We start from the raw sequence: 23,688 nt of genomic DNA on the forward strand, positions 1-23,688 counted from the left end.
CAAGAGTTATGGAGACTAAAAGAGAAAAACAACTGTAGAAATCAGTACAGAAACCGGGGTGGGAGGGAAGGACTCTTACTGGAGAATAAAGAAGAATCCCAAGAGATCCCAAGAGACTGATAGGAAAATATGGCGATCACATATGATAAGAAGATAAGCAGAGAGATAACTGTGACTAAGATAAGCCTCTAAACCAATAGGGACAGTCAGATGCATCACATTTCTAGTTTTCCCATTATCAGTATGACTTAGCTTTAAATATTTTTGGGAGAAACTTACTTTTTTTCTATCCAATCTAGGTGCAACTCTGCTATCTTGAGAATCAGACTGGTTGATTTCTGGGTTGGTATCAAGTAATCTTTGCATTGCTCGGTCCCGATCAAATGCAGTTACATAAAAAAGCATTTGCCGGGTATCAAAAGGGAAGAAAAACGGGCTGTAAAGAGATGCGATATAAATTTATTAACTGAATTAGAATCAGAAACCATTAAAAAACCCTAACTCAGAAACAACTTTTGATATGATACAGATTAATAATTATAATGTAACCAATAAAAATGGTCTACTCAACTAATTTTGAAGAATTTTCATAATTCTTGCATGAAATTTCTAAGTGATCAAGTAATAATGCATTAAGTAGCCATTCACTATGAAATCTGAAATTCAACCATTAAAATCAAGTCCATCCAAGATCAGCTTTAATCTACCCAATGACCTTCAGTAAGCATAACATGACTAGTGAAGGCGAAATTTTAAAATATAATCACCACCTCACCAGGTTGCCAACCCATCCCATTCCACATACACACAAGTAATGGTTTCACTAAGTTCATGATTTTCCTCTTGGTTTTGGCATTTGTTAAGTCACTCAAAACTGCCAAAAGGCAGCTGCTTATTTTTAAAGAATGAACTCTGCAGTACCAAGGCCCTGCTGCCTCTTGACGTATGATTTTGGCAGTTCTTGACACAGAACTGTCCAGAGCATTTCCTATGATTATCTAAGCATTCAGCATCTATTCTGTACAATATGGGTAGCCACGCGAGAATGTGGGTAGTGTGACTAAAAAACTCCATTTAAAATTTTTCATTTTAATTCATCTAAATGTAAATACAGCTACATGTGGCTGGTGGCTCCCGTATCCATCAGTGCAGTCCTATAGTCTCCAAGAATGTAGGTCTGAACCCAAACAGGCTCAGAGAGAGAATCAACCAAACTCCACCTTTGGTGTCCAATTTTATGATGGAAGAGGGCTGAATCTCCTCACTAAAAATCCTTGTGTACTTCCCTATTTCATATATAAAGATACTATCAAGTAGACCTAGTACTGGCCCCAGCTATTCTAGCCTGTTTGGATGCTGAAGTTACACTATTAAGCAAGCTATGATCAAAAACCACGTTAACTAAACACATTTAAATAGGTTTGCTAAAGACTATGTTTTTGTAACAAGATATATAAAGACCAACACAATGATAACACTCCCAAGCCCACCACTACAGAAGTGATTGTCTTACCAGGTTTTTCCTAGTTCAGTAAGCCATGTTGGGATGTTTCCTGTCATGATTACTAAAGGATCCTGAAGCTGCCTATTTGCTTTTGCTGTCAACTTACTGTTAATAAATTCACTAGTTGGGATAATCTCCTTGCACACTGCATTCTGTAAAATGTTAAAAAAAAAAAAAAAAAGTCTATTATGTAGTAAAACATTAGGATTATATTCACTATCGTTTCCTTTATTCCCAAATACGTATGCAGAGTGCCGAGATTTCCCCTGCTGGTTTCCAACATACAGCTTCTCGTTGGCATGTCCCAACCCGAATGACAGCTTTCACAACGCACAGCTGAGACAGCCCAACCCCACGTGCCACTGACATAGCAGCGTACGCTTCATGCAGGGCCAGCTCCTTCACTCTTCCCTCCACTAGAGAAGTATCAAAGACAAGCATTCAACTTTCACTTGAATTTAATACACATCTTAAATAAATGAACTTTTAGCTAAAGGTACCTAAAGATCTTTTAACTAATAAATTAATGTTCAATTTTTATGTGGTAGCTTAATTTTATAAATTATAGCTAGAGAATATTTACAAGTCTGCCAAGAGAACTAATCCAAGAACATAGGCCAGGGGAAAAACCAGTGGGGGAGACATTCCCACTGCAGAGTATACTGCACTTCACTGGGCTAGGATCCCTGCTGTTCAGCTGAATCATTGTTTCTATTTCTAGTACAACAGGAAATTGATCAAGCACTAGACAGAAACTAAGAAAAAACATGTAATGGACAACACATCAGGGAAAAGTTCAAAAGTAGACAACATTACTCACATCATACAAGTAATACCAGTATCGACTGATGGCATGTAAAACTCTTAAAAGAAGAATCACATCTAATGAAGGGTCTTCAAAAGTTATATTTTCAGGTGGTGTGGGTATGAGGTAAACTTCTAAAGGATTTGATACTGACGGGCACACTCCATCTAGAGGGCAAAAGATCAAAGTTTGATCAAAGTTAGAAAGGCAGAGTCAATGAAGCCAGCCAGCATCATCTCAACACGCCTAAAAACAGTAACCACGAGTGGGTAAGATCTAACGCTCGGTATCTTATTAGTAGAGTACTGATAGCTTGAACATTTTTTTTCCCTTTTTATCTTACAGATAAATCATCCAGGGTGAGGAAAATTTCACTTTCTCTCCCATACTCATACATTGTAAAGGAGAAAAACTGACTCCTTTGCATTTCTCCTTTATATCAGAAAAATAACTAACAATAAAATGGCCAGAGAGGAGAAAAGAAAAGGTGTTTAAATTTAAGTTCACTGTTACAGAAATTTCCTGGATTTTTTATACCCGGCTTAAAATGGCCATGTAAGACAAACAAATACTCCCAAGTTAAAAATCTGATAAAAATAATATTTGGTTATTTAATCCAAGACTTAGGACATGATAGACTGTGATAGTTTCCAAGTAGGACCTGCAATTCCTTTGTTCTTAGATCTCATAAAGTAATAGCATTAAAAAAGAGAGAGAGAGATTGAAACTGTTGCCATTTACTTCTACCAAGCAAAGAAATTAAAAATCACAACACTATCTCCGCATAAAAGGGCAATTGTTTTAATACCAAAAACATAGAAAACAAATATCTCAAACACCCTTTTATATAGAAAAAACTGAATTTTATGAAAAACAAAGTTGCTACAATGCCCTTATTTCTGTGGACCAGGGAAAATTTCATCAACAACACCAGTGTTTGGAAATCCCTGATAGGGGCTGGTCCCCAAGGAACGCAGCCTATCGGTAAGGCACTGTTACCATCTTATAAAAAAGAAAGGGAGGAAAGGAGCAAAGTTAGACTGGAAGAAAATACTACAAAGGAAGGTAGGTCAACTGGGAGGTTTTACTACTTTCTGTAAGTCATTTTATAACCTAGCAAAACTTTTTATTCCTTCTATAATTGGTGGATCACACTATTATAATGAATAACAATAAAAATTAATGGCCAACCTGCCAATGTCCAGCCTCTTCTTTAGTGCATATGTTCTACTAATGAAATTTGTTTTTGCTTTCATAAAAACATGAATTCTTCATGGAAAGAATGGTAAGTTTTCCCCAAAATTCTTTCAAGATAACTTTTCACTTTCTAGACATTAAAGTCAAGGGTTCAATTAAAAGCAGCCAAGTGTTTATAGTAATTCATATTTTTATAAATTATATTAAAAGATTTTACTACTAGATATGAATCACTCCATCAAAACCTTCAAGACAGGAAGACTACTGCCCCATGGCGATCTCCTTGCCCCTCTAGACATCACTTACCGTTCCACAACTCATCGTGCTTTTTTGCATTTCTAGGGGAAGTTTTTGTTGGAGCTGTTTGGGCTCTTCCTCTTTTACCACCAACACAATCTTTATTGCTTTCTTCATCCTCTCTCACGGGTTTGTACCTAAAGTAGTAAGAGTATGTAAACCCAAAGTAGATTTTAAAATGGCGAATTATTCTGCAAGGCCAAAGTGCAAGCCACAGACACCGCAGAGTTACCAGAACAACTCTCTGAGGGCTATCCTCTCTCTCCCTAGTTGTGGGTTTGGAGAACTGCCAATGGGACTGCTTCCTAGAAAAGATCACCTAGGAGGGGCCACCTGAGAAACTCCAGGGGGTGGCTCTGAGAAGAATCACCTTGTTTAAATAAGTAGTAGACATTCACCAACAACGCAGGAAGCTGCATCCAAATGCCTCTAACGGCTCAGAGATGCCAAACTTCGTACTACCTAAAGGAACATCATCTTATGGAGACATTTTTGCCTTATTTAAAGACTTGAAATGAAGCTACTAGAAAAGTAGATGCAAATTATGATTATTTATTGCCCAAACACATTTTCAAGTAGACTTAATGAGGAAGCTAAATACACACACATACACACACACACAAGATGGAACATTTGAAGTGGCTTTTAATAATAAAACATAGAATTTAGAGTCTCCTCTCTCCTTATGCAAGCCAGCCAGTAACAGGAATTCCAAAACACACGAACGGTATCAATGTTGATGAAAAACCAAACAAAATCATTTTCAGACTTGCCATATTGTATGAGTTTTCGTCCAAATACCAGCTCTTCCTAGAGGATTGCTCTCATCATCCGTGGATTCCCGTTCATCTTCAGCCTGTATACTGAACTGCCGTACTGCCTGATACACAGTCATGTTATACGGCAGCAAATGTTCTCCAATGTAAAACTGTAGCCTGTGTCGTACATTTCCTGAATTTAAGAATTGAGCAGCCTAAATAAAGCAAAACAAAATCTATTGAAGCTATAGGCCCTGAACTTCACACATTAAAACTTGGTGAGAACAGCACCTTACCAGAGACTCGTCTATTTCCTCATCAGAGCCATCATCGTCACTGTCTTCATCATCTTCTCTTACTCTTCCATACCCTAAGGACCCAAGAAGTCTGTTAAACTCCTAGCAATTTCATGTGGCAAAGAAAAGCCTATATATACTGGTTAAACTAACATATTCCTAGAAAAACATGTGTATTACTTTTTGATCTACAAAGCAGAAAGATTAAGAAAACTGTCAGATACAAAATGTGATTTCCATTACATTCCACCAGGATAAAGTAACTCATCACCCAATCAACCAAGTAAGCAGTCAATCCCTACAAAATTTAACATTTCTACATACTACATATAAAATAAATGATGAGTACACAAGTTCCTGATGCTAGGTTTTGGCAGAAGTAGCAATAGGGAAATAATTTATATATCCCTTAATATTAATTTCACCCCAAATGTACATATAAACACACAATATACATGTACAGAAAGTACCTCTAACTACAAGGTATCTCTCGATAGCTTGCACCAAAGCCAGAGGGTCAATCTTGACAGGTCCACCCTTCCACTGCTTCACATTTGCACAGTCTGGATGTCTTTGTAACTGGCATTTTAACTGATGTGTGTTGAAAAATTTTAAAGCCTGTGATCCTCTGTTGAGAGAAAAGCTCAAGATAATTTGTGAAAAAAAAAGTTATTCTATTATTTTCAAAACCAACACACACTAACTAAAATAAAAGCAAGATAATACAAACTCTGCATTTTTCTTGAGACACAAAGTAGCACTTACCAGTTATGTATATAGTAAAGCCAGCAATTCCAAGTTATTGGAAAAAACTTTTTATGATAAAATAAGAAATAAAAGAGGATGTGTACGCATGCATATGAAAACGTTAAATCAACTTTCCATCTCTGTCCCACCGTGAATCTATGTAAGCGGAAATACCTCACCATCGAGATTTAATTATTTCCCCAGGATAAAAATTCCTGAACCATTTGGGCATGCTCACTTCTGCAATATTTTGCCATTGCCTACTAAATCCTATTTATTTAAAATCAAACAACAAACCCTCTCATTTTTGCTTTCAAAGATTTCAGCTACAAAATTACTTTAAAATCTAACCTTTAAATTTTACTTTGCTATAGTCTTTTGAGTGAAGCAGTTTAACAGCTATACCAGTCTAGACCTGGTAACGATATTCAACTGCTCATTTCTGAAAAGGTCTGGCAAGAGTAAGACGAGTTTAAAATGCAGTTATCTACAAGGTTCTGTAACGCATGCAAATAGGGGTATGGGAAAGAATATTCCATTATATTGATATATACACATGTAAACATACATATTTTACACAAATTTAGATAAAAATGAAAAACACTATGGTTTTCTCAAATATATTTGAAAGTGTCCCTTTATTTCATAAAAATCTTCCAGGACAGTTCAATAATCAAAATTAAATACCACTCTCTACATTAAATTTCAAAGCAGAAAAAAACCTAATGCACACTGATCACTTCATTATTCAATAATGCATACTGTTTTAATTCAGCCAAAATTTTAAATGTCTTTAAAATACACCAGACTGTGTTTTTAAAACCAAACTACTTTTTAAAATTTTCTAGGCTGCTAGTCATAATATTCCAGGAAGCATGTAACATTCTGTAAGAACACAACAATGAACTTAATGAATTCTTTCTGTAGCACTTCATGAGTCCTGTAAAACTACTATATTATGGAAAAAAATAAACTTATTTGTTAAAGCCCATCAAAATGCAAAGTTTTTGCAAAACCACTTAGATCCCATATGAAATCACATTATTGCACAGAAAGTAAACATTTTATTATCCATATCTACAAACTTCTTGGAGAAAAGCTTTATATATTAAAGTACATCAATTTAAGGAAAACTAAGCCTATTACAACTTGCCAGCACAAGTTGGTTTTGTATTTTCAAAACATCATGTTTACGGTACGGGGTACGACTTTAGGGATAAAAATTATTTGATTCACACTTTAGAATATTTAATTTCTGTGGTCCTTATAGATGAATGTTCCTTGAGCAGACCAAGATGTCACTAGACCTCTTGCCACCTTACCTCAACCAAATGAAGCATAAAGTCCAATGGCAAGGGCACACCTAGGCAATGATCCTTACCTGCCTCCTGTGCCATTTCCACTCGGAAAGTCATGCACTTTGACTGGAAACTGTTCCATCTGGCTGAGGCAGTTGTTCATCTTGTGAACTAATGCCAACAAAGGTGCATTACCCACTGGTTCTACTCTTCCAATGGGCTCTTCTCCAGGAAGCTAAAGTTATAAATAAACCAATAGGTTAATAAGCAAGGCCTCATGAAAATGGAATGCTCAACAAGAAAATTTAATAGGTAGTTTTACAAGAGATCTAATCTATTGTACCTTTTTTGATGGAGTTGGTTAGACCAGTGTTTCCAAAGAAATTATTTCAATAAAGACATTCTTTCTGTATAGGCCCACAATCCCATATTCACAATTCCTAAGTCCAAAAGGTTTGAAAACACAACTCATTTGGTGACAAAACCTGACTCAGACAGACACAAGGCCATGTGGAGCCTTTATTCAACCTTTATTTAGTAGGAATAGTCATATGTTTTGTTGCAAAAATATTTAATGTGTACAAAGCACTGTTCAGAATCCACTGGGGATATATCAGGTAATACATGCTGTATATACCGTATGGTAGAACTCGTGAAACCCATCCAGCCCCAAAGAGTTTCAGATAAGAGATTACAGACCCGTACATAATTTTAAGCATGGTATAAAACTATATCCAATATTGCTACACATCTAATGATTCTCAAATAAACATCAATTCTGCTTTAGGTAGCCACACAAGTTAAAATAATACAAGCAATGCCTGCAAACACTGAAAAGACATGGTGACACAGTTTCACACAGGAGACTTGTCCTTAGCCCTACTGCACAGCTGAACCAGAGACTCCTCCCTAGGGGTGCCTTCTCTGAAGCCATTATGAACAAGCAGAGTGATGCTGAGTCAGCAGTGTGCAGGTTACTCTCTGGCTCTCACTCACTGAGGGTGAAGGAAGTGAAGCTGCTCTGTGGCTTCTGGTCTCATAATCCACATTATAAATGGTGATTAAGTACTCTTCAATGAAATTGTTAGTTCTGTGTTTTACATACAAAATAGAAATGTATCTGTCTACTCTATCTTATGTCTATAGCTACGTTATGTCTATTGTATTTCCCTTAAAAAAAAATATACTGCAAACTGCAATATGTTTAAAAACAGATGTTGAGAATAAAATACATTCACAAGTGAGAGACTACTATTAATGGCTTGTCTGACAGAAAAACAAAGACTCAAGATTCATCAACCACAGAACAGGCCTTTGCTTCAAGTCACCATTCCATTGTTTTACTATTTACCTGATGTATAAAAGACCAAGGAATCCAACTGTGTATAATAAGCAAGCTAAAAACTTTACCTCAATATTTTGACCAAAAACTACTCAAAATTACTACTGGGATGAAAATATACACACTAGTGAACAATGACGCTTAAAGTAAGACACACAGGCATTATTATTAGATAACTTACTGGAGAAGAAAAAAACACATGAAGGAATCTCTTTAATCTGATCTCTCTGCTCACAGCATCCTTTTCGCTTTTAGATGTCAAATAAAGCAATAGCTGCTTCACAAATCCACTATGTTGGATTTCAAATGATGAAACATCCGACTCTGAGACTATGCTACGTATTTCTACAAGGCACTCAGCTCCACCATCCACCTGAAAGAGTTGAAAACAATATTTACTGATTTAGACAGCCTTTACTAAATGCACAATTCACATTTCCCCAAAAGCAATTGGATACTTTCTTAACACCTTTAAAAAAGAAGGCAGGGGCAGGTGGTGCATTCTTGGTAGAGCTTTGAAAAATAACATCTTACCTACACACACATTCACAAAATGTTACTACTTCATAACAGAAAACCAGTATCCATACTAACATTAAAAAAAAACCTTCATATTCAACCAATGGAGTTGTGTTAAAGAAAAAAAAAAAGACAAAGGATGAGAATACGAATGGAGGAATAGAGCTACAATACAAAAATGAAAAGATATAACAAGAGTTCAAGGTATGGCTTTATATTAGTACATTTAAAGTCTGAATGAAACAGACAATTTCTTGGAAAACATATACTACTCATATTGCTCAAAGTATATCAAAAATGGAAACAGAGTCAGATGAAACACAACAGGCTTAGTTATTACATCTCTACCCTCTCTGAGTACTCTCAGGCCACAGGTAAAGAGGGGTTAAGGAAGGTCTTTTCAATGCTAACACCTGTAGCTGAAGAGGACTGAGAGAAGAGATGTGCTTGAGGGACATTTCTGAAGTCTCTTCATTTGTCAAGAAATAAGGCAGGTGAAGGAAAGAAAGTCAAAGACCAGATGTCTAGCCCATCTAATGATAAAATGATGCACGAAAAGTCAAGGGACAAGTTAAAGAAATGTCAGCACCAAAGGTACATGTCCGGCTAAAAAGCTAGAGAGTCACCAAGGAAAGGAAGAGCAGGCCGGAAGAGACGCCGGAAGAGACGCCGGAAGAGACAAAAGAGAAGCAGCCAGATGCACCAGGCACGCTACCTGGAGGTTGAGTTGTTCGGTTGCAGCACAAAGTCTCTGCAGGACGTTCAATGCAGGGTTGCTTCCATCCATGTGCTCAGAACTGAAATAACGCTCTACAAATCTATGCGCCTGCTCTTTAATCCAGCCTTTGATTTTTTCTCTGCCAGAAGGAAAAAGATATTAAAGTCTCAGTGTACACAGAAAGGATTTCAGTTATAACTTCTGGTCTAAGGCAAATAGTTGCTACATTTAAAATCCTTTTTGGCCTATGCTTATAGACTAGTAAATTCAGATTCCACATTAACCCAGTTAAGTTTCAGTTTGAAAGTGGGCTAAGATATACCTAGAGAAATGCACAGGTACTTAAAATACATTTCAGGTCATTACATGAAGACCAAAGAAACAGCTCTAACTTCTAGGGACTCTACAACCTAAGAGTTTCCTGAGTGTTCACCTGAAAGCAATTTTACATGACTGTTATCTAAGGTACAGACATATCTGCACTGTCCTTTACTTATGTTCCCTGGAGAGCTGAAGTAAAGAACTATAGACAAGAAACATGCACCTGTTAGGTGCACAATTAGCTATGACAGCTGAGACCTCGCTGTTTAAATTACAAATTCTGATGGCTTCAGAAATATATTTGCTTAGTTATTTTTATTAACTGAAGTTCAGAACCACCAACCAACCAAAGCAATCAACCAAACAAAAAGAACTTCCTTGTTTTCCCAATGGAATTTGATTTTTAAAAATTTCTTATTTGCAGAAGAAGTACTCCTTGCTGGTATGTTACATCCAGGGCCAAAAGACAGAACAATCCTTAGGATTTTAAAGAAATAATTTTTTAAAGCGATAAACTGGTGTGAAATAGTTTCGCTGACAGAGTTCTAAGTTTCAAAAAAAGGGCTCTGCTCTAAGAGCCTTACCTTCCATTGTAAAGGGTAGAGGAGGGTTATCATAAAAGAGCGTGCATGTATGTGTACAGAAAATACGTCGGCTTTCCCTTTTCCAGAACAGAACTAAAGGACAGGTTCAATGGGAAACCTATTTGTTTGGCTCTGAACATACACAACTCCCAAGTAGACATGTTGAAAGGAATTTTAAAATGTGAGACTGGAACGCAGGACAAAGCCAGACACAGGGTTCAAGAACTGAGAATCGGCTCCATCCTTGAGCTATGCCACCTCTGAGCATAAATTAAAGGTCTGTGTCCATGTTGCATCTCCATACAATAAATACGCTGACCGAAAAATGGGAAGTTTTTCTGACCTGAGAACAGAGGTGACACAGAACCCCCCACCTTACCTGTTATTGGATATGGTGTCCTTTGAGGCGGCCCTGGCAAGACCACTAACTCCCGCAGCTCGGGCCGGTTCAATGTTGTTGCTGTGAGACTGTGCGCTTAACCTTCCCCACGTTTTTGGATTCAAGCTTGCCAGGAAAGAAGATTTAGGTGACTGAGTAGTGGTGGGGCTTTTAGCTATGAAAAGAGAATGATGATTAAATCATTTCAGTGCAATCGATGAAAACCAACTGAATTTTAAGATCCCCACTCTTAATAAATTAGCTAAAAGAACTAAGAACACTGGGAATTCAGGAAACTCAGGCATGCTTCAAAGCTATCAGCAATTTTAATGATGTATGTATCCTTAACTGCTACCACCTTTCCCTTTACTGCCTCAGAGTTTCATCACAAAAATTACCTTGATTGTCTACTTTGTCATCATCTCTTGGAGGTGAATACTTTGGCCTTCTTGATCCTCGTTTTGGCAGTCGTTTTCTCTTTAGAACATCACTTAATCGACTGCCACATGGGAAAACATGGGATAAGTTTAGCAATTACCATGGTTTAGTATCATCACTCATTTAAAAGCAAGCTAAAATGGCAGAATATTGTTATAACAGGGTATTTTTCATTTAGTGATTATTTAATGCCAACTCTGCACCAGTGTTCTAGAAGTGTACAGACACAGAAAATGATTAGTTCAGAAAAGAGCTAGCTGTTTGACTATACTGAACTACTAAAAAGAAAACCAGGGACTTCCCTGGTGGTGCAGTGGTTAAGAATCTGCCTGCCAATGCAGGGGACACGGGTTTGAGCCCTAGTCTGGGAAGATCCCACATGCCGTGAAGCAACTAAGCCCGTGAGCCACAACTACTGAAGCCCGCGCGCCTAGAGCCCGGGCTCTGCAACAAGAGAAGCCACTGCAACGAGAAGCTCACGTGCCACAGTGAAGAGTAGCCCCTGCTCGCTGCAACTAGAGAAAGCTGGCGCACAGCAATGAAGACCCAACACAGCCAAATATAAATTAAAAATAAATAAATAAATTTAATAAAAAATAAATTAAAAAAAAAAAGAAAACCAAATAGAGTATCTCATTAATCGTGTGTTAAACTCCATTATTAAATGCAGTACATACATAAAGCATAGGAAACAAATATGCAATGCATAAACTAGAAAACGAATATGTTAAATCTGAGTACCTTATTTCTTCCCTAACCTAAATGACAATAAGTAAAATATACATAGCATTGAGTGTTAATATTATCAAAATACTTTCCAATACTACCCAAAGGAATTTCATGGTGTGTAATGGCAATAATATCCTAAATGAATGCATTTATAAGTACTTTTTTAAAAAATTCAAAACTATCTGTAAACAAATGTGGCAAGTGATAGTCTGAATAGCTTATTTTGAATTAGAATATACGAAACAGAACGTATGTAGCCTTTGTGTACTATTTTCACTATCATTAACAGAACTAGAAACAGTTTAAAATATCATTCGTCAAATAACAAAGCTACATAAAGTGGGAAAGATGAAAAAAATTTCTGGTTCAGTTGGTCTATGACCCAAGTAAGAAAAAGTTTGAAAAAAATATTTAAAGTCTTCCAACATCTGACATGTCTATTGAAAACACTTAATAGTGTGATCAATATACCTGACGATCAGGACAAGTGAACTTTCAAGGAATAAACTTACAATTAAACAATTCCACCTTTACAAATTTATATAAACTTTTCATTTAAAACCCTATTAGAAGAGAAAGGAATCACTTAAAAGTCTGAAAGTATTTTAAGAAAAAGGTCCTTTCCTCTTTCTTTAAGAGTATCAACTGTCAGAACCTATAATCATATAGGTTCTTTGCATTGCATATTTGTTCCATATACTTTATTTTTATTTATTAATTTTTTTTCAAGCGTGACTATTTGGTTGTATTTTTTTAAGTATTTGTTTATTTATTTATTTATGGCTGTGTTGGGTCTTCGTTTCTGTGCGAGGGCTTTCTCTAGTTGTGGCAAGCGGGGGCCACTCCTCATCGCGATGCGCGGGCCTCTCACTATCGCGGCCTCTCTTGCTGTGGAGCACAGGCTCCAGACGCGCAGGCTCAGTAACTGTGGCTCACGGGACCAGCTGCTCCGCGGCATGTGGGATCTTCCCAGACCAGGGCTCAAACCCGTGTCCCCTGCATTGGCAGGCAGACTCTCAACCACTGTGCCACCAGGGAAGCCCCCATATACTTTATGAATGTAGGTCAGAAATACGGCATTTGTCTGAGCCGCATCATTTTACCGAGTGCCTGTGCTATAATAGAGTATTGGGCTGGCCAAAAAGTTCGTTCGGATTTTTCTGTAACATCTGCAATGACTTAAGGTTACTGCAGCAGCTGGGGGAGGGAGCGGGGCTCGGGAGGAAGTAGAGAGGCAGGCAAGGCTGGGAGGGAAAATGGCAAGACAATCCAACTTGAAAACACTGAAGGTGGAAGGTCTCTGGCATTCTCTAGGTCCAAACTCCTTGGGCTGTGCCCATTACAGGGCACCACTTAAACCCAGCAGCTTCTTAAAATTAACAGTCACTGTGCCAGAAGTCACAGAATTGCCAAAATTCATATTTAAACCAGGGTGGACAACTGCCACAAGGGGGCACCAAAAGCAGCTGGGATTCTGAGCGGGCCAGCTTCACAGAACAATGTTACCTTGCAGTTTATTAGATTAAATTTTTGGACCCCACTTATTAAGTATAATATGTTTTACCAAGATCTACTTTTTAGCTTACATCAAAGAAACAAAAACACTTTCAGAGTGTGATTTGTTTCAACACAACAAAATGAAAACCAACACGAGGGTTTGGTAATGTTCTCAGCAGCACAGTACAACAAAGGAATTAAAAAAGAGGTGGAAGCAGAGAACTTAGAACTCTCATTTGCCTTTATTAACAGCAAAAGTTCCCATATGCCAATTAAAGATAAATGGGAAATAGGGATCTTTTTCCTTTACAGTCTAAAAATTCTGATTTTTAATATTTTTCACTATATTAAATATCTGGATTTCTTAAAGCTGGTATGTATGCTGCAATACAGTAAATAATCGCAGGATTATGGAATCAGAAATGAGGGCTCAAATCCCGCATCGGTAAAATAAGTACATGACACTATACCAGTCACTTTGCTTCTCTGAGCCTTAGTTCCCTTGTATGGAAACACCATGTATCTCTTGTGGTTCCTAAACATGGCTCAATATAACAGGTTTCTTCCCATTCCCATTAAATACCTAACACAATATACATGGAAAAATAGAAAACGTACACTCTCCGTAATATTTCCCCATTTACTTCCCTGTGTGAGTCTCAGGTACCAGGGCAGAGTTAAAGGCAAAGAGCACAAAAATCACTGCAAAACTCTGACTTACCCTTGAGGGCTCAGATCTAAAGAATCATCTCTGCTGTGCTGCAAGCTGGGGGACCCCAAGTCAGCTGAGGCGTTGGTGGCAGCCGTGGCTGTTCCACTGCTGACAGATGTCGCGGACCCCAAGGATCCTGACCCATTCGTACATGCCTTTGGTGGACTTGTCAACAATGATTCCGATTCTGCTAAGTGTTTGACTTGATGCATTACACCTTTACAGAGCAGAGATTAAAGAGAGTATGTGTTAATCAGGACCACCTCCCCACCCTTATAAGATCCCTAAATGCTAACATGGATTCACAAGGAATGAATAAAAAGTACCCGGCAAATAGGAAAATAACTTTAGGTGCCAGAGTCTTCAACTTGACTCCAAAGAAAAGTAGTACGCAAGTTCAAAATTAAAGAAAAGATATTTATACTGACTGTCTGCCAATACTCAAAACCCGAATACAGGATACGTAATGGGGTCACATGTAAATTCCTACTGGAAATTTAAAATACCCTTTATAAAAACAATAAGCAATTACAGAAATGCAGTGCACCTGTGGCTTGACAGCCAGAAGGAAGGAAAAGACCTACAGTCATTAACTTCAAATACTACAATGAGATAAGATCACAGTAACACTACTGCCAAAAAAAGAGAACACCAGCTATTGAAGGATGGTGATTTTCACATCCTTGGAGGTGTATGAGGAGAAATGAACAGTAACTTATAAGGCAGGGTTTATATTTGGGGTTGGATTGTGGGAAGATGTACATGAGAGGAGGGGGGAATATAAAGGTGTGTGTCGGAATATTGGTATGTAAACTATATGCAAATCTGTGTGTCTGAATGTATGTGAGTGCATGTTCACACAATCACATTTTTCTGGGGAAGAGTTCAGAGCTTTCCATCAGATTCTTTTTATTAAAAAAAAAAAAAGTCTGAATGAATTCAAACTTCAGGCATTCGTTCCACAAGTATTATTTGCAGCAATCATATGCCAGACTGTGTGCTAGGCACTAAAGATATGGCCATGGCTAAGACAAATGGATTCAGGGCACTTATTAACTAATGAGAAAGATACACTTAACAAGAAACTACAAATAAAGAGTGAACTGCTTATGAAAAAGAAAATACAGTGCTGTTGGAGCATACAATCGGGAGATGTAACAATCTAGAAAGCAGGCTAGATCTTTAGGAGTAAGTGACATTTAAGTGGAACCTGAAAGAACAGCGAGACAAGCCAGATGCAAAGGGGTAGAACCAATCTACATTCCTCCATAAACTTCATAATGTATATGCTATATAAATATTTGGGGGCGGGAAATTCAACCTGACGGCATAGTTGATTCTACCAAAGTTTTTTAAAAAAATCACTGAGAAAAAAGACCGATTCTGATATGCTTCCAAATCAGAAAGCAACTAAAAGCAAACAACAAAAACAGAATACCAAAAACAAAATACAGAATGCAAAATACAAGATAATCTAAGGCTAAAAATAAGAATACATACCAGGCATTTATGTGAGCACAGAAAACCTGATTTGTTAACCATAGTTATTATCTCTGGGAAATGGAGAGAGTTTGCCTTCTATTTCACATAAATGTGTAGTGCTGGACTGTTTTTGAAAACTCACTGTTATTTGAACAGAGCTAATAAGAAACAGTGAAAACTTCTTCTCATTTGATTCAATACTATTACACTAGCATGTCTGTTACATTCTCAAGATGTAAAGAGAAATGAATCCAGCATAAGAAAAGGTGATCAAAAGAATGGAAAACAGATCATATGCATAAAGAACCAGGATTGTTTCTAAGACTGAAGATAAAGTATTACGTGAGGGGAAAACACCATCATTTTCTGCATCCTCACAAGACCAAAGTAACCTAATAGACCAAAGAGACCCATAAAGAGATTTCTGTTGATGAGAAGGAACTTTTAATATCTCGGCAGGTTTAAAAAGAATAAAACACCCAAATGAGTGATACAGTTTCATCTTTGAGGTCTTCAAGAAAAGAATGGAAAAGTACCATGTCCCCTAGGCTGATTTCGACATTGATATTCCTCAACTTAGAGGACTATACCAATTGCATTCTGAAGATTATTCCAAGCCTTGAAATATTCCATTATCTACACAGTGAAGTAAAAAAATAATCCCTTATTACAGCTGTTCTGATCTACTAACAGGATTCCTTGGGAAAGTGACCTCTGACTTTTTCAAAGAATCTTTATGGGCAACTGAATGTTATCAGCATAAAAAGAAAAGTCAATGATTGCTTCTGGGCCATAAACACTCAAATCATTGAAACTTACTAAATGTTCATCAACAGACAGTGAATCTCACACAATCTATAATAAAAGATTTATAAAAGACGCTCTATATGTATTAAAGCTGTAAGCATGCAAATATCTTACATAAAAATAACAGTTTAATTTTTTTTCTATAGAGTATAACTATACTTCTACTGAAATAATGTTTAGACTAAAAGATTAACCATGAATTAACTATCATGAACGGCATTACCTTCTCTTCTGAAATAAACACTAAAAATATCAGGTAACTTCTGCATTAAGATCTCTGCCATCTGAAGTGCTCCAACTACTATCTTCAGGTCTTGGCTTGATAGCATGGAAGCAATATGACTAAAAAAAGAAAGCATTTGTATATAAAACATTTGTCTGAATTTGATAATTACTGCTGGCCATCCTACTTTAAATTTGAGAGCAAAATATTTTAAGTGTCAAACCAGTCCGCCAGAACAAGAATTTTTCTTAAATGCTCAACTTTTGCATTTAATTTATTCTTTATCAGAGGTGTTTGTGAATACAGAAAGACAACGAAGGGCTCAAAATACTCCAAATAAACTGTTTTGTGCATATTTTTTCTATACTATTTCTTTAAAGATTTCTGAAGTTACTTGCAGAGACTTGGATTTCTAAAGCATTTTCACCACTTTCATGAACACACCTTGAAACAGCATGATTTTTCAGGACATCCTTTAGAAGTTCGGCATCCGCGAAATAAATTATCCTAAGAATTGCTCTAAGGCACTTATGTCTGACCGCAGGTCCTGCTGAGGAACTATACACTTCATAAAGAACACCAAATAATGTCTTAATAAAAGACTTAGCCAGTTCCGGATCCTCTTTCATAAGCTGTGCTCGAGCATCATCCTTCTTTAACTCTGAATATCCACCTGTAATAAAAAAATGTATAATCCTAAAGTTACAGACTTCAGAAACACAATAAAGTAAATAACATAAAGCATTCAAGCTGATGTAATTGTCTGAAATTCTATAAAAACTTTTTGGTTATAAAGCAAATTAACTTATCTAATGCAATCAACTGGGGTCTATAAATGGCATTAAGACAAATTTTAGCCAGCTAAAAAACCACTGACCATTCTGGCCAGCTGAAAAGCACAAGGCACCACTACACTGTATCTCTTATTTTTACTAATATATGTTCCACAAAATATTGGAGATATTTCAGTATTAGCCAGCTAAACCACTAGTAAGAAATAAACAGAGTTGAAAAACTGGACAGTGAGTATGTAGCAAGAAACTGGAAAAACAAGATGACCTGTCACTTATGATTAGAGGGAATAAGGTGCAGGGGAAAGGTAACGGATGAAAAGCGCTAGAACAGGGGTTGGCAAAGTATGGTCCAAAGGCCCAATCCACCCACCACCTATTTTTGTAAATAAATTTTGTTGGAACACAGCCACATATATTTGTTTACATATTGTATATGGCTGTTTGGGAGCTACAAGAGCAGTGCTGAATACAGAGACTGCATGGCCTGCAAAGGTTAAAATATTTACTATCTGGTCCTTTTCAGAAACAGTATGCTGACCCTTGCACTCTAGCCTAGACCTGCAAAATCAATGAACTAAATCCCTTAGGAAAGGAACAAATGACAGAAACCTGAAAAGAAAAAAAATCATGATCACCTATTCTTCATTAATTAAGAGAATTTTGGTGGGAAAGTATAAAATAAAAGGTTGGAAAGAACTAATATGATGGGGTGTGAGTGGATCCAAAGGTAAAACAGGGATGAAAGGATCAGATTTTAAAAACTGCATGGGCTGCAGAGAACAAACTGGCGGTTGCCAAAGGGGAGGGGGTGAGGGGAGAAAAGAAATAAGTGAGGGAGATTAAGGGAAACAAACTTCCAGTTGCAGAATAAATGAGTCACGAGTAAGAAATGTACAGCATGGGGAATACAGTCACTTACTGTTGTATATAATACCTTTGGTGACAGATAGTAAGTAGACTTATCATGGCGATCTTTTTGAAATGTACAGAAGTACTGAATCACTATGTTGTGTAACAGGAGCTAACACAGCATTGTAAGTTCATTATACTTCAAAACCAAACTCAAAGAGATCCGATCTGTGGTTACTGGGTGGGGCGGGGGGGGGGGGGGAACGGGGGGGCAGCAGGGGGTGGACTGGATGAAGGCAGTCATAAGGTATAACCTTTCCCAGTTATAAGGTAAATTAGTACTAGGGATGTAACGTACCTGACAAATATAGTGAACACTGCTGATGTTATATATGAATGCTAAGAGTTTCTTACCACACACAAAAATTTTTTTTCTATTTCTTTAATTTCTATCTATGAGAAGCTGGTTGTTCACTCAACTTATGGGATAATCATTTCATGACGTATGTAAGTCAAGCCATTATGTTGTACACCTTAAACTTATACAGTGCTGTGTGTCAATTATATCTCAATAAAACTGGAAGGCAGTGGTGGGGAAAGGGATGCACAGGACAATTCTGATGAAAGTCCAGGACACTGCAAATCACAAAAGCAGGAAAATCTTGGGGAAGATGCCAGTTAATACTGGCTCATTTGCCGATTAAAGCAACAACAAAAAATTAATTACTACTATGCAACTGTCTTAAGTTTAATAATAACACTCCATAAAACAATTATTTGTTATTGCAAATACTACTCACAGACAATACCGCACTACTTTCAACTCAAAAGATACTTACTACTGTTAGTATTGGCTAAGGGGTTAGGTTTTCTCTGAATGGCACGTGCTGTTCCCGTGTCCTCATTGATTTGCTGCATAGAATTAAAATCAATAGTATAAACTCGTCCCAGAGTGGACAAGCTTATCTCATCCTCACCGACCTGATGGGCTGCCTGAGAGCAAAGAGAGAGAAACCTTGAATATAAACATGGAGAAATTTATCAACTTAAGACACAGTGGGAACCCTCAATAAATGCTAACTTACATATTTGTTTCATCAGGTTTTAGATGGTGAAGTAACAATATAGAAGTTTTAATAGTGTGGATGTGACAAAACTCATTCACCCAACAAACCGTTCTTAATTAAACACAAATATACATTACAGGACCTATCAGGTCCCCTGAGACAAATACAGGTAAAATCCTGATGAAGGATCCAGTCATGTAGAATCACTGACATGAAGACGACACTATTTGTGTTAAAAAGGCCTTGAAGACATTGCTGACAGAAAAAAAATTGTTATCCATAAATCTTAGTATCTAATTCTTAGGTTAAGACGTTATTTACAGCATGGATTCCTAGCAGCCCATCAAAATCCTCCTTTAAACAAAATGATCCTATAAAATTATCCTTAGGAAACAAAAAAGACTTTACATTTAAATGATGCCCTAAGATTGAAAGGGACACAATTGGAACTAAAGAAAGTAATCCCCAGGGGTGGCAAGTATTACAAAGTATGTATCTCAAATGAGACAATATGATTAACACTGTTTGCTTGATTTTAGACAGCCTAAAGAAGTGATAAAATATTCATTCTTATGGAATTCCTTGGTTGAATGGAAGACAGGACTCTTAGGAAGTACAAGACAGTAAACTAACAGTGAATATACAATTATCGGGAAAATGCTAAAAAGAAGAATGCTTAGCGTTAGAGACCGCAACCTACTTATAAACTAAGGCTAACAATGCACAAAGACCAGTCACCTTTAACTTCCTCATAACATACAGCTAGCTCTGAATTTAGACATTTTCATAAGATCTTCTGATCTTGTAACATGTTTTTCACAAACTCATTTTTAGAAACTAACTAGGGGAAAGGACCTTAAAGAAAAAAGTCTATTTAAGTGTCATGTCCTAAAAAATTCTAATTAACACAGGTTGAAATCAGAAAACATATTAATACTTAAAGTAACTTATATATGAAAACATTAGTAAATGATGCTTGGCTTCTCAAATAATGCAGTGACCCAACACTTCCTAAACTAGGGCAAATATTTTCCTGAGAAATTTTTGAAATATTTCTGTGCAAACTTAATATGAAGAAGTATGGAAAAAAGGATAAAATCACGCATAAAAACCTTCACAGAAAAATCACTAAATATTTTAGTGTGTTTCTTTCCTTTGTTATTATTCCTCTTTTCTTTTGCCGAGTTCCCAAGAGTCAGTCACATAATTTTTTTGAACATTTTGTTTTCATTTATAGCATATCATATTTTAAGTCATTAAAATTTATCCCATTAAGGTCTGGACTATATAAAAACCTATGTATATTTCACAATTTACTTAATCATTCATCTAAAGCTAGATATTTAGATTGTTTCCATATTTTTGCTCTTTAAAAATACTGAGAAGCAGCTACTTGTACGTAATCTTTGCTTTTGAGAGACTTCTTCTGGAGAGGAGATAGAAGGGACTTTTAGAGACATGTAGCCTAACTCCTCCCGTGTTTCCTTGCAGAAAGGAGGAAGCTATGGAACAAAGGTCTTAAATTACTTGCTCCAAGTCAATCAGGTAGTGAGCAGCAGCAGCACTAGAACATCATGTTTTCTGCCCTGAACAGAAATGAGGACCTTGTTCTCAGGAGACAAAACGAGAAAATCTTGAGTTAATTCCACATTGAGCACATTTAAGTACACACGTCCACCTCCCCACTCCAGCCCTACACCCACTCTCCACCAAAGAAGACATATTTAAACGGTACGATGAAACTACTACCTCAATGATCCGGCTGTCAATCCTGTTATAGGGATGCCAAAGGCCCCGGTCATCACGCCACTGCCATATCGCACCATCTGTGTTCTGTGCGTTTCCCTTCTTCAGCATGGTATCAACTGCAAAAATGCCTTCTTTTGGTAAACATGGCATAAGTTCACTGAAAACGAAAGGTGCAATTATTTTAATAAGTAGCTTCCTGAGCTGTCAGTAAACACCAGGTTTCTCAAGTAAAATACCCTCCTATAAACCACAGTTATTATTGGCCCAATCTTTACCAGATCAGAGATGTCAGTTCATACAGTTCTTGAGGACTTCGTGGAACAAGATCAATCTGTTCCTGACAACTTCCATTGGAGGCACCACACAGGAGAAAGTGAAGTGTTTCTGCAATATCTGTAAAACCAACAATAAAAAGCAAAACCCTATGAAACTACTTATATTGCCATATTTAAAAGGTAATCATTGCCTAGGGGGGAAACAATCAGAAATATTTTCTTGTACAGCTATATACCACAGAAATTAAAGTGAAAAATCCAAGTGAGTTGTCATTAAAACCTTAAAAAAATCATAAAGATTTAAACAATTTCTTTCTGAGGACTTAAGTTTGAGTCCTAACCTTCCAGCAAGACACCTAATCACAAATCCACTGCAGAGACTTCAGGGATCTTGTATTACTTTCCTTGAGGAGCACAGTGCTTTGCAAAAAAGTGTACTAAACATATTTTATCCTCGACTCAAGTACATATGTATATTTGTCTTCAATTCAAATATACTGAAAACATGTGACCAACAGAGTAAAACACAGCAGTTAAAAGCATCTGAAATTACCATATTGTGATCAGGAAAACCTTTACCTTAAATGACAGTAAGCATGCCAACTAAATTTAAAGATCATTAAAACATCCTCTACCATAAGCTTCCATCCCCAGAAGACATCAGTTTATGGAAGAATTTGCATGAAAACTAGTTTAGTGTACTGACACTGACAGTGAGTGGAGGAAGCCCCCAGGCTCCAAAGGTTTTGGTCATTCTAACAGCTACGACCCAAAGACAGGGCTGTGTCTCTGTTGGTATCTATAAAATACTACACATATGCAAAATATACATAAACATTTCATTGAAATGTTCTGCCAGTAATCAGTAAGTTCTGTTGTCAAGGAAAGTATTCACCATTAATTTGGGCAGAGGGGTGTGGATCAATCTCTGACTCACTGAAATTTCACAAACAGTGATTAAAATTTTTAAAAAGTTCTTGAAAAAGTCATTTTGCCACCTTTCTTAAGAAATATGAATAGATGGCAATGGTACATTATTAACTTTTTCTTTTTTAAAGAGATCAGAGGATGACAACAGAATGGAAAGAACCAGAGAGGTTCGTGTTACTGAAGTAGAATAATTATGTGGCAAACTTCCTAAAGTATGCAGAAGAGGTGAAAACATTCATCATACTAAAGAAAAAATTCCAAAACGTTAAAACAAACAAGTCAGACAGGAATTTCCCAAACCAGGATATAGGAAAATGCTGTGCCACACCACACGGTAACAAGAGATAATCCTGTGGGCAAACTTCAAGAAGTGGGGAAATTCAAGGGGGCCCTAGGGATTTTAATAAGCAAAGTACATTATGACTACGCAAAAAAAGAGTTAAACCTTCCCCAAGCTTATCTACGCAGAGAGGACTCTGTTCATGGCATAAGCAAAACAGGGTTCCCTGGGATACTAAGTTCAGGAATGACTCAATGCTGGAAGAGGAATCTCTTCAATAAAGCACCTCAGCAACACTATTTTTCTACAAAATTCTGTGCCATGTGCTAAAATTCACAAGTAATGCGAAATATAAAACTGAGTCCCCCCCCCACCCCCCCAAAAAAAGTCTCTTATACCCCTTAATATTCTGTTTGAAGTGGTGGGACAAAGACTGTTTTGTCAGTGAGTGTCATCACTGACTCCCAAGGTAACGCCCTCAAAGATTAGAATTATGGACATGAAATTAGCCACAATGATAGGTGCTTCATAAAAAAGTGATCAACGCTCTAACAGCAAAAATAACAACATACGGATGTCTTCTGACATTAACTTGTGAAATCTAAGGTTTAAGAGAGTAATGGGCAATTGCAATACCAGTGCGATAAAACTTGACACCCTGCACATGTAAGTTTGGGAAAGGCTTAGAAATATTAAAGTAGCAAAGATCAGAGACATTCATCTGTGTAAATAAGTTCCAACATTTTGAGGGAAGAAAGCATTCTGGAATCATAAACTGCTGGAAAATCTAATGTGGGAAAAAAGGACTACCTATAAGCAAAAGAGAAGCGGTTACTGGTAACATAAAACTCAGAATTCTCCTAATGAAGCATCATTACTTAATTGATATTGTACAGAAAGCAATGACTTTGGGTCTTTAGCCCTACACCAAGGGTAAAATTTTAATATATTATATACTTTAAAAATTGTATGTAGGCAGCATTACTATATTGTCACAACACAAATTTATTACATATTAACATTTTTCTTCCTTTACTATCCAGTGCCTGTGATATTAGCCATTTCTACTTGCTTATGTTGACTTTACTTAT

General features: G+C 36.9%; 1 protein-coding gene across 22 annotated transcripts in view; it reads right to left on the reverse strand.

The window, feature by feature from the left end:
• Nucleotides 1-23,688, reverse strand: part of TRIP12 (thyroid hormone receptor interactor 12) — a 146,478-nt gene that overhangs the window by 19,025 nt on the left and 103,765 nt on the right. For 10 of the 22 annotated variants that reach the window (XM_082466395.1, XM_082466394.1, XM_082466385.1 and 7 more), the window contains 18 exons: nucleotides 21,388-21,505; nucleotides 21,110-21,269; nucleotides 19,136-19,289; nucleotides 17,098-17,326; nucleotides 16,654-16,772; nucleotides 14,151-14,358; nucleotides 11,164-11,264; nucleotides 10,766-10,940; nucleotides 9,479-9,620; nucleotides 8,426-8,617; nucleotides 6,986-7,137; nucleotides 5,328-5,500; nucleotides 4,858-4,931; nucleotides 4,577-4,776; nucleotides 3,813-3,940; nucleotides 2,325-2,476; nucleotides 1,514-1,656; nucleotides 280-436 (listed from right to left, as the gene is read on the reverse strand). In XM_082466395.1, the coding sequence (XP_082322521.1) occupies nucleotides 280-436; nucleotides 1,514-1,656; nucleotides 2,325-2,476; nucleotides 3,813-3,940; nucleotides 4,577-4,776; nucleotides 4,858-4,931; nucleotides 5,328-5,500; nucleotides 6,986-7,137; nucleotides 8,426-8,617; nucleotides 9,479-9,620; nucleotides 10,766-10,940; nucleotides 11,164-11,264; nucleotides 14,151-14,358; nucleotides 16,654-16,772; nucleotides 17,098-17,326; nucleotides 19,136-19,289; nucleotides 21,110-21,269; nucleotides 21,388-21,505 (2,777 nt within the window). The remainder of the gene's footprint in view (nucleotides 1-279; nucleotides 437-1,513; nucleotides 1,657-2,324; nucleotides 2,477-3,812; nucleotides 3,941-4,576; nucleotides 4,777-4,857; nucleotides 4,932-5,327; nucleotides 5,501-6,985; nucleotides 7,138-8,425; nucleotides 8,618-9,478; nucleotides 9,621-10,765; nucleotides 10,941-11,163; nucleotides 11,265-14,150; nucleotides 14,359-16,653; nucleotides 16,773-17,097; nucleotides 17,327-19,135; nucleotides 19,290-21,109; nucleotides 21,270-21,387; nucleotides 21,506-23,688) is intronic. The other 12 variants (XM_082466383.1, XM_082466398.1, XM_082466386.1 and 9 more) reach the window with 6 other exon arrangements.

The sequence above is a fragment of the Balaenoptera physalus genome, assembly GCF_965194825.1.
Source record: "Balaenoptera physalus genome assembly, chromosome: 6".
Taxonomy (NCBI): domain Eukaryota; kingdom Metazoa; phylum Chordata; class Mammalia; order Artiodactyla; family Balaenopteridae; genus Balaenoptera; species Balaenoptera physalus.